This window comes from Salmo salar, chromosome 06 (genome assembly GCF_965601325.2).
Source record: "Salmo salar chromosome 06, fSalSal1, whole genome shotgun sequence".
NCBI lineage: Eukaryota > Metazoa > Chordata > Actinopteri > Salmoniformes > Salmonidae > Salmo > Salmo salar.
This window is the reverse complement of record NC_138296.1, coordinates 23,541,818-23,553,456: the sequence shown is the minus strand read 5'-3', so window position 1 is coordinate 23,553,456 and position 11,639 is coordinate 23,541,818. Positions and strand designations below refer to the sequence as shown.

Genomic DNA, 11,639 nt, shown 5'->3' with positions numbered 1-11,639 from the left:
CATTGATACTTGGCTATAAGTGTGCAACGACATTTTGATAACTGATGTGATCAGTTTATTTCCTGGACCAAATCATGTCATAGCAAATTTTACACGGACCTTAAACAACGACGGAATCATGGAATTACACGGCGCATGCGTGAGTCAAATCATGGATCTTTAGAAATAATGATAGACTCGTCTCTTCAGTAAAGGAAGTTGTTAGTCTATTCACATGTCTAGTATTGTTATTATTTCTTATGCAGTTCAACCTGCATCCTATATAACAGAACGTCATTTCTCGGTATATGTCATTTGTTGATACGTGCGAAGGAATCATGTTTACCTCGCAAACTTCCATGCAAACGTCCTCCTTCCAAGATTCAATTGACGTGGAAGAAAAGGATACGGATTATGATAACGAAGAGATGGGATATAATCAGAAAATACAGTTGAACTGTTACTATACCATTTATCTCTACCAAGGCACCAGGTAATCTTCTCCATCTGAATGTTCTGTTTGAGTTTATCTAACTTTACATCAAGCATTTTGTTTTGACAGTACACAATGACCTAAACTACGGCATTATCTGGTATGCAAATATCTGCAGATGACGTGTAATGTTTACTTGCCTTAGCTACTAGGCTATAGAGAATCTATGGACCTCGGTCCCTCACCCTTCTCCATAGGGATGAATGGAAATGCATTACCAATCACACCAATGTCTCAATACTCTGACAATCTGTATACATACACTGTCATTAGAGGAACTATAGGAGGATGGGCTCATTGTAATGGCTGGAATGGAAGCAATGGAACAGTATGGAACGGTATGAAACAACACGTTGGACCCTGTTCCATTTATTCCATTCCAGTCATTACAATGAGCCCATCCTCCTATAGCTCCACCCACCAGCCTCCACTGACTGTGATAACATCATCAAGCTAGTCCAGCTGCATATTGAGGCCAATTTCTCTGTCACTGTTTAACCACTTTCTCCCAAATTCACTGGTTCTCTGTGGACATCAACTGTGGATCCTGTTGCTGACTTACTGTACTGTCAGTTCAGACTTGCTGTTCTGTTCTCCACTAACTAACCACCAAGTCATGAGTATAGTAACTACCTACAGTACCTGTCTAGATCTGAGGCAGCTGCAGAGGGCAACGTGGCATGGAGCCAGAGAAGAACAGACTCCACAGCCAGTACCAGTCAGGAAGACTTTAGGTAACCAAGGTCTCCCCGTGACCCGTCCGTTTCTCTAGTGATTCTATTTCTGTGGCTTTCAGTGTTGTCCTTCTCTGTCGTATCCATGGGCCTGCTGCTGGAAACCTATCAACCTGGAATCAACACTGTTTCTTTCCTGTCATGATGTCATCAGTGTGCTTCCGGGCTATCTGGGATATGGAGTCACAAAGCCTAGTACCTATCTACCTCCTTCTGTACACACTGTTCACCCTACTTCTTTTGGGATGTTGTCTTTCTGTGACGTCAAGTTGTTTCAGCCTCAGATTATATAATGATGATGATATAGTTGATGATATAGTTGTAATATGATATTGTTATGTTATTAAAACGTGATATTTCAGTGTCACATCATGCATCTTACATAGTGACCGTAAGGAAAGAGAAGTGGGAAGGAAGGATTTAAATAGGCTCTGTGACTCACATGGAAACTGGAAGATTCTGTTTCACTATATCTGTATCTAGCCTTCATGTTGTGTTGATGTGGCTTTTGTTTGTCGGCTTCCTTCTTCATCTCCTCTTTGGCTGCCCACTTTCTCATCAGATCTGATTGGTCGCCTGTCACTCCGTTTCCATGGTAACTGACTCTTGCCCCACCAACAGCCTCACCCTAGTGGACAGCAGCCTGCCGGTAGAGGCGGAGCCTGAGCTACGATGCTACATCTCCCGGAGGCTGAGCAAAGGAGCCCTGCTGGGGGGCATGGGAAACATTGCCGCCGTGGAGCTCAGGTGACCTTAACTAACTTAAACTAAGGGCCTCATTCCAAACCAACCCATCTCTCCTTTCCTTAAGAACTTGTTGAACCTAATTTCAAACCAATCCAGCTTGAATATCCTTAGGGACCTGTTGAGCCCATCTCACAGATCTGATTGGATTGCTTAGGTATGGTATCAGCAATATAGTAACTATATACAGGCCTGTGTATATAGGCCTGTGTGTCTCTGGCTCTATCTATCTAAGCAAGATCTTGATTTGGAATCAGACCTAAGTATTCTCTCCTTATGTATACATCTGAAGCAATGTGGCACCAATTAGCCTGCACACTTCTAAAGCAGTGTAAACCCGGTGTTTTACATTCATAATAAATGTGTTTGTTGTCCCATTCCAGTGTCCCAGAGGCGGCGGTGGGCTGTTACTGCTGTCTCCTGGAGCAGGAGAGATCCCCAGAGCAGCCCGATGCAGACGGCAATGGCTATGTGATCTGCCTCATGGGAGGCTCTGAGAAAGGCCTCAACCTATATCCTTTACAGGCTAACGCAGCTCTTTCTGAATCACAATTATGTAGAGTCAGTCTAGACTCATTAAACCATAAACCATTTCCTTAATCGACCGTACGTTTAGACTTGAACTGGACAAGTACGTGCAAGGCCTGCAGAGCAGTCTACAGACTCCTGAGGTAAGCAGGAAGTGGAATCACCAAAATAATATAATTGTACTGGATTCTATTATCTCTTGGACAGGGCTCCTTTGTAATAAACACATTTATATCTGAAGGGGACTCATCTAGGTTGTGTTCAGTAGGGAAAAAAATGTTTTGAAACGGGGAGGTACTACCTGACGTTGTGAAATGAGAACACAGATTTTTCTTCTCCATTGTGAAATGTTTTGCTATCAGTGTGACCTACTTAACTATAAATATAAAATGACTACACAAATAGGTAGTCCCATGCCCCTGTGTAGGGTTAAAACAGTGTTATCTCTCTCTGTGTGTGTGTGTGTGTGTGTGTAGCTGGTGAACCTAGAGACTGAGATCAGGCCGTACCTGAGCATGTGGTACGAGGAGTCTGTGATGCACATCCTCAGAGTGGTGCAGATGGTCCAGGGGAGCATCAGCTTCCTGCTACATGCTGTGAGTCACCTTTGACCCATTATTTGATTGTTACCATAGTGATTAATTCCCCCTGTACCAGTGATTTCCCCCTCATTCTTTCAATACATTTACTTCCCCTCCATGCTTCACTATGCCATTTTTTTTGCTTGTCCATATACCCAGTCACTTTTCTTACTTGGGCTGTGTCCACTAGCTAAAGATATAATTTAGTCTTTACTGACTAGTAGCAATCTTGCTTGACAAAACAAATGGGAAGTGGAAACATAAAAATGCAAAATGAGATATTGTCACAAAACATCTTCACATGTGTTGGCGTCAGTCACACAATTGCATAGTTAAAAACGCATCATTTTCTTTGATGGCCATCACTGTTGCCACTGTATAGCTTAGAGCAGAAATAAAGTTCCAAGAATAATTTTGACTGGTTGTCATTGTCGGATAATGCTTTTTAAAAAAAATATGTAACGCTGATCAGGCCCATGTCATTGTAGAATAAAATTTTGTTTAAAATGCAGCGCTGATCAGGCCCATGTCATTGTTTTGAAGGCTCTGAGTCACATACATGTGGAGGTCACCAATGCAGATGACAGGACCAAGGCTGATGTTGCTAGGTGAGTTACTTTAAAGGTCCAGTCCAAATTGGGTTTTTGGTGAATTTCTGTTTAATAAATGAGTATCACTTCTGAAAATAATCTGAAAACACCTAGTCTTTATTCCTGTGGTTAAACTATAAGAATATACAGTATGTGCTGTGAATATAAATGAATATGGTTCATGTGTGTGTAGGTTCATTAAGGCAGCCAGTCTGCAGGGCCTGGTCCAGGAGGACACTACCACAGCCTCTCTGTATAAGGCCTCAGAGGCTCTTACTGACCTGGTCATAGACTGCTCCACCAGCCCTCCTACACTCTCCAACACAGGTCTGTGTGACTGCTCTAATCTGTGGATATATACACACACAGGTCTGTGTGACTGCTCTAACCTGTGAACATATACACACACACACACAGGTCTGTGTGACTGCTCTAACCTGTGGACATATACACACACACACACACACACACAGGTCTGTGTGACTGCTCTAACATGTGGATATATACACACACACACAGGTCTGTGTGACTGCTCTAATCTGTGGATATATACACACACACACACACACAGGCCTGTGTGACTGCTCTAATCTGTGGATATATATACACACACACACAGGTCTGTGTGACTGCTCTAACATGTGGACATATACACACACACACACACACACAGGTCTGTGTGACTGCTCTAACCTGTGGATATATATATATATACACACACACACACACACACACACACACAGAGGTCTGTGTGACTGCTCTAACCTGTGGATATATACACACACACACACACACACACACACACACACACACACACACACAGGTCTGTGTGACTGCTCTAACCTGTGGACATATATACACACACACACAGAGGTCTGTGTGACTGCTCTAACCTGTGGATATATATACACACACACACACACACACAGGTCTGTGTGACTGCTCTAACCTGTGGATATATATACACACACACACACACAGGTCTGTGTGACTGCTCTAATCTGTGGATATATACACACACACACACACACAGGTCAGTGTGACTGCTCTAACCTGTGGATATATATACACACACACACAGGTCTGTGTGACTGCTCTAATCTGTGGATATATATATACACACACACACACACACACAAAGGTCAGTGTGACTGCTCTAACCTGTGGATATATACACACACACACAGGTCTGTGTGACTGCTCTAATCTGTGGATATATATACACACACACACAGGTCTGTGTGACTGCTCTAACATGTGGACATATACACACACACAGGTCTGTGTGACTGCTCTAACCTGTGGATATATACACACACACACACACACACACAGGTCAGTGTGACTGCTCTAACCTGTGGATATATATACACACACACACAGGTCTGTGTGACTGCTCTAATCTGTGGATATATATACACACACACACACAGGTCAGTGTGACTGCTCTAACCTGTGGATATATACACACACACAGGTCTGTGTGACTGCTCTAATCTGTGGATATACACACACACACACACACACACACACACACACACACACACACACACACACACACACACACACACACACACACACACACACACAGGTCAGTGTGACTGCTCTAACCTGTGGATATATATACACACACACACAGGTCTGTGTGACTGCTCTAATCTGTGGATATATATACACACACACACACAGGTCAGTGTGACTGCTCTAACCTGTGGATATATACACACACACACAGGTCTGTGTGACTGCTCTAATCTGTGGATATATACACACACACACACACACACACACACACACACACACACACACACACACAGGTCAGTGTGACTGCTCTAACCTGTGGATATATACACACACACAGGTCAGTGTGACTGCTCTAACCTGTGGATATATACACACACACACACACACACACAGGTCAGTGTGACTGCTCTAACCTGTGGATATATACACACACAGGTCAGTGTGACTGCTCTAACCTGTGGATATATACACACACACACACACACACACACACACACACACACACACACACACACACACACAGGTCTGTGTGACTGCTCTAACCTGTGGATATATATATACACACACACACACACACAGGTCTGTGTGACTGCTCTAACCTGTGGATATATATACACACACACACACACACAGGTCAGTGTGACTGCTCTATCCTGTGGATATATACACACACACACACACACACACAGGTCTGTGTGACTACTCTAACATGTGGACATATATACACACACACACAGGTCTGTGTGACTGCTCTAACCTGTGGACATACACACACACACAGGTCTATTGGAACGACTCTAACAAACAGACACTCTCCCACAGTCACAAATACAGATCTGTGTTACAGCTGTAGCCACACCACTCTACAAAACAGGTCTTTGTACAGAGCATTCAGAAAGTATTCAGACCCCCTTGACTTTTTCCACATTTTGTTACGTTACAATCTTATTCTCTCATCAATCTACACACAATACCTCATAATGACAAAGAAAAACTTTTTTTTGAAATTTCTGCAAATCTATAAAGCTGAAATATTACATTTACATAAGTATTCAGATCCTTTACTCAGTACTTTGTTGAAGCATCTTTGGCAGCGATTACAGCCTTGAGTCTTCTTGGGTATGACACTACAAGCTTGGCACACCTGTATTTGGGGAGTTTCTCCCATTCTTCTCTGCAGATCCTCAAGCTTTGTCAGGTTGGATGAATAGCACAGCTATTTTTAGGTCTCTCCAGAGATTTTCAATCTGGTTCAAGTCCGGTCTCTGGCTGGGCCACTCAAGGACATTCAGAGACTTGTCCTGAAGCCACTCCTGCGTTGTCTTGGCTGTGTGCTTAGGGTCGTTGTCCTGTTGGAAGGTGAACCTTCACCCCAGTCTGAGGTCCTGAGCGCTCTGGAGCAGGTTTTCATCAAGGATCTCTCTGTACTTTGCTCCGTTCATCTTTGCCTCGATCCTGACTAGTCTCCCAGTCCCTGCCACTGAAAAACATCCCCACAGCATGATGCTGCCACCACCATGCTTCACCGTATGGATGGTGCCAGGTTTCCTCCAGACGTGATGCTTGGCAATCAGGCCAAAGAGTTCAATATTGGTTTCATCAGGCCACAGAATCTAGTTTCTCATGGTCTGAGAGTCTTTAGGTGCCTTTTGGCAAACTCCAAGCGGGCTGTCATGTGTCTTTTACTGAGGAGTGGCATCCGTCTGGCCACTCTACCGTAAAGGCCTAATTGATGGAGTGCTGCAGAGATGGTTGTTCTTCTGGAAGGTTCTCCCATTTCCACAGAGGAGCTCTAGAGATCTGTCATCAGGTTCTTGGTCACCTACCTGACCAAGGCTCTTCTCCCGTGATTGCTCAGTTTGGCCGGGCGGCCAGCTGTAGGAAGAGTCTTGGTGGTTCCAAACTTCCTCCATTTAAGAATGATGGAGACCACTGTGTTCTTGGAGACCTTCAATGCTGCAGACATTTGTTGGTACCCTTCCCTAGATCTGTGCCTCGACACAATCCTGTCTCGGAGCTCTACAGACAATTCCTTCAACCTCATGGCTTGGTTTTTGCTCTGACATGCACTGTCAACTGTGGGACCTTATATAGACAGGTGTGTGCCATTCCAAATCACGTCTAATCAATTGAATTTACCACAGGTGGACTCCAATCAAGATGTAGAAACATCTCAAGGATGATCAATGGAAACAAGATGCACCTGAGCTCAATTTCGAGTCTCATAGCAGAGTATGAATACTTATGTAAATAAGGTATTTCTGTTTTTTATTTTTAATACATTTGCAAAAATGTACAAAAACCTGTTTTCACTTCATCATTATGAGATATTGTGTGTAGATTGCTGAGGTAAAATAATTATTGAATCCATTTTAGAATAAGGCTGTAACGTGGCAAAAAGTCAAGGGGTCTGAATACTTTCCGAAGGCACTGTACATGTACACACAGACATAGAATCACCAATACATTTTCCATGAATGATCGTCACAGACTACACACTGGCTAATCACTCCGTCATCCCTCTCACACCTTTTTCCACAGTCAGTAACCGTTTCTGTGATGACTGGATCCAGGCATTCCTGAACGCAGCAGAGCGCTGTAACCCATTCCTCCTCAGACAGATCCTGGAGAACTTCAAACTCAAGGTGGGCAAACGCACAGCACACAGACAAGTGGATCATTTTAAAACATGATATAAATACTGTATGTCCAGGCCATGTTTAAAATGGCTTACTGTTTTCTCATCCATGCTCTTTCTCTCTCCTTCTCCTCCCCCTGTCTCTCCAGGCCATCCAGGACATGAACAGTCTGAAGCGGTTCATCCGCCAGGCTGAGTCGAGTCACTACGCTCTGTTCCGCTGCTGCCAGTTCCTGCAGGGCTGTGGGAATGGGGACGTGCTGCTCCAGAACGCCCATGCCGAGCACCGGGACCTTCCTGAGGCCTGCAGCATCATCTGCGTGCTGGACGAGTTCCTCAGCGAACAGAAGGCCCAGGGATGAGATAGGGATGAGGGACACTGACACACCGCAGCCACCAGGTCGGCGATAGTTAAACTCGAATTGACAGTGACACCTCGAGGGCGGCGATAGTTCAACACTAACCCACCCAGTCTCAACACCATGGCCTGTATTTATAAATTATCCTATTTAAGTCAGAACTCCTATTCTGAGATGTGGATTTGTGAATACAGGCCCAGACCTGTGTGAAATAGGGGTGTGCTTGATTTGAGTTGGCCACTTTTGTACCAGACTAACTAAATCAAGCACAGCACAAGGATTTGGAAGTATTTGACCCAGGTCTCCTCACACTGGAACTCTTCCATGCTAGATGTCAGTGTGTATCTGTTTTTGGCACTTTTCCTTTGCCGTTGGTGTTTAATCAGTGGTCACTGTCTTCCATTTGCGGTGTGATTGAATAGCATTTACCCAGAAGAAACAGACCAAGTATGTTGTATCTGGATCAGAATTAACTCTAAAAACAAAAATATCCAAAGTCATGTTAACACTATTGTTTTCTTTGCTGGTATTAAAACATGCAGTACTATAAACTAATGGAAACACTATAAGTATGTTTAACACATACCGTAATTTCCGGACTATTGAGCGCACCTGAATATAAGCCGCACCCACTGAATTTAAAAAATATATATATTTTGAACATAAATAAGCCGCACATGTCTATAAGCCGCAGGTGCCTACCGGTACATTGAAACAAATGAACTTTACACAGGCTTTAACGAAACACGGCTTGAAACAAAAATAAATAGGCTTTAACGAAACACGGCTTGTAACAAAAAATTAAAAATTAGCAGTAAACAGTAGCAGAACCAAGAAAGTCATTGGTCACTATCTTCCTCCTCCTGTGCACTGAAACCACTGAAGTCATCTCCTTCGGTGTCGGAGTTGAATAGCCTCAGAATTGCTTCATCCGATATTGGATCGTTTTCATTGTCGCTCTCGTCACTTTCACCCGGAGGCAAATCCCCCGCTGAGCCCTCTTCAACACGCAGCAGTCCAGCCTTTCGAAACCCGTTGATGATAGTGGATTTTTTGACAATGCTCCACGCAGTCAGGACCCACAAATTTGAAAGCGGGAAAAATCCATATATTAGCCGCGTCATTGTTTAAGCCGCAAGGTTCAAAGCGTGAGAAAAAAGTTGCGGCTTATAGTCCGGAATTTACGGTACTATAAATCTCAACATCGGAATAATTTGTTTCGCTTGTCTTACATCATGTCAAAATGTTGTATTTCTTTTAAATGATTAGTTTTGCTTGCTTGCCTTTTGTCTGCATGTCTGTATGCTATCTACATACTACAGTACAATCTTGCTTTTCTGCATAGTGGAACAATGCACAAATCACTTTAATCAGCTTTTGTTACTTACTCAATTTCACCAGTAAAAAAATAGCTACACACTCATATTCCCATGTAGCTCAGTTGGTAGAGCACGTCGCTTGCAACGCCAGGGTTATGGGTTCGATTTCCACGGGGGACCAGTACGAAAATGTATGCACTCGCTACTGTAAGTCACTCTGGATAAGAGCTTCTGCTAAATGACTAAATTCATGCGCTGCTTGTTTTTCTGTTGCTGACTGCAGTCTTCGTCTTATCTAAAGATACTCGTTAATGTGGTTAATCCTTACATTCCTCAGTAGGGAATATTACAGTGTTGTAGAGGCCAACATGTTGTATATCTACTTCACAGGAGGCTGCTGAGGGGAGGACGGCTCATAATAATAATAGCCAGAACGGAGTGAATGGAATGACATCAAACGAATGGAAACCATGTGTTTGATGTATTTGATACCATTCCACCCTTTCCTCTCCAGCCATTACCATGAGCCCGTCCTCCTAAATTAAGGTGCCACCAACCTCCTGTGATCTACTGTCACTGTATGTTAAGTTACAATGACCTTCACAACTCTTCACCAGTCCTATTGTAATGATAGTATGTTCAGGGCTAAATAACCCACATGATTATTGTGCCTGTATGACAGCAACTACGTAGGTTCTGTTTTCCTATCAATGTGTCTACGTCTCTAAAAGTATATCATGGTGAAAATGAAGCAATATTGTCTGTGAAGGTGTGTCCTTTAAACTGTGAACCAAGTGACATGTTAGTCGGTGAGCTATTGTAGTGGACAATGATTACTGATCATACAACCTTTTAACTGTGCATTTAAATCTCCTGTACAATTTAATGTCTATTAATGTGGAGTCTATCATGTTGATCTGTGGTTTGACTTGTATAAATAGTCATGTGAATCCTCTGTGTGGACTGAATCATGAATATGTGATCTGATTTCTGACCATATGATACAACAGGGTCCCAGTTTACCTATGTAATTATGGCCCTGCTTACACCTAACAATTATTTATTTTTTTAAATCATATGAGCAAAGATTATTCCACTTTATTTGGAGTGTCTAGCCAGACAACGTTAAATGAGCCTATTTATATAATGAATATGAATTTGGACGGGCAGAAATGATTAAAATATTAAAGCATTAGACCTCACTAAAGGCTTCAATCGTACAACAACTATACATAAATCCGAACTGGTTCTCTAGTACAGTGGTTCCCAAACTTTTTATAGTCCCGTACCCCTTCACACATTCAACCTCCAGCTGCGTACCCCCTCTAGCACCAGGGTCAGCGCACTTTTTTGCCATCATTTTAAGCCTGCCACACACATACAATACATTTATTAAGGATTAGAATGAGTGAGAGTTTTTGTCACAACCCGGCTCAAGGGAAGTGACAAAGAGCTCTTATAGGACCAGGGTACAAATAATAATATAATAACAATCAATCATTTTGCTCTTTATTTAGCCATCTTACATATAAAACCTTATTTGTTCATCGAAAATTGTGAATAACTCACCACAGGTTAATGAGAAAGGTGTGCTTGAAAGGATGCACATAACTCTGCAATGTTGGGTTGTATTGGAGAGAGTCTTAAATCATTTTCCACACACAGTCTGTGCCTGTATTTAGTTTTCATGCTAGTGAGGACCGAGAATCCACTCTCACATAGGTACGTGGTTGAAAAGGGCATCAGTGTCTTAACAGCGCGATTTTCCAAGACAGGATACTCTGAGCGCAACCCAATCCAGAAATCTGGCAGTGGCTTCTGATTAAATTACATTTTCACAGAACCGCTTGTTGCAATTTTGATGAGGCTCTCTTGTTCAGATATGGGTAAGTGGACTGGAAGCAGGGCATGAGAGGGATAACGAATCCAGTTGTCTGTGTCATTTGTTTCGGGAAAGTACCTGTGTAATTGTGCAACCAGCTCACTCAGGTGCTTCGCTATATCACATTTAACAATGTCCGTAAGCTTGAGTTCATTTTCACACAAAAAATCATACAATGATGGAAAGACCTGTGTGTTGTCCTTGTTAATGCAGACAGAGAAGAGCTCCAACTTCTTAATTATAGCCTCACACATTGATTATAGTTGTG

The 11,639-nt window shown here is 42.9% G+C and overlaps 1 protein-coding gene across 1 annotated transcript; it reads left to right on the top strand.

The window, feature by feature from the left end:
• Positions 1–205: 205 nt before the first annotated feature.
• On the top strand, positions 206–10,439 carry LOC106606574 (protein Njmu-R1). Its single transcript, XM_045719935.2, has 10 exons — positions 206–472; positions 1,123–1,206; positions 1,828–1,953; positions 2,334–2,462; positions 2,561–2,621; positions 2,955–3,074; positions 3,603–3,667; positions 3,843–3,976; positions 7,715–7,818; positions 7,961–10,439. The coding sequence occupies exons 1-10, from the start codon at positions 288–290 to the stop codon at positions 8,171–8,173; spliced, it is 1,221 nt and encodes a 406-aa protein (XP_045575891.1). The 5' UTR covers positions 206–287; the 3' UTR covers positions 8,174–10,439.
• The last annotated feature ends 1,200 nt before the right edge of the window (positions 10,440–11,639 follow it).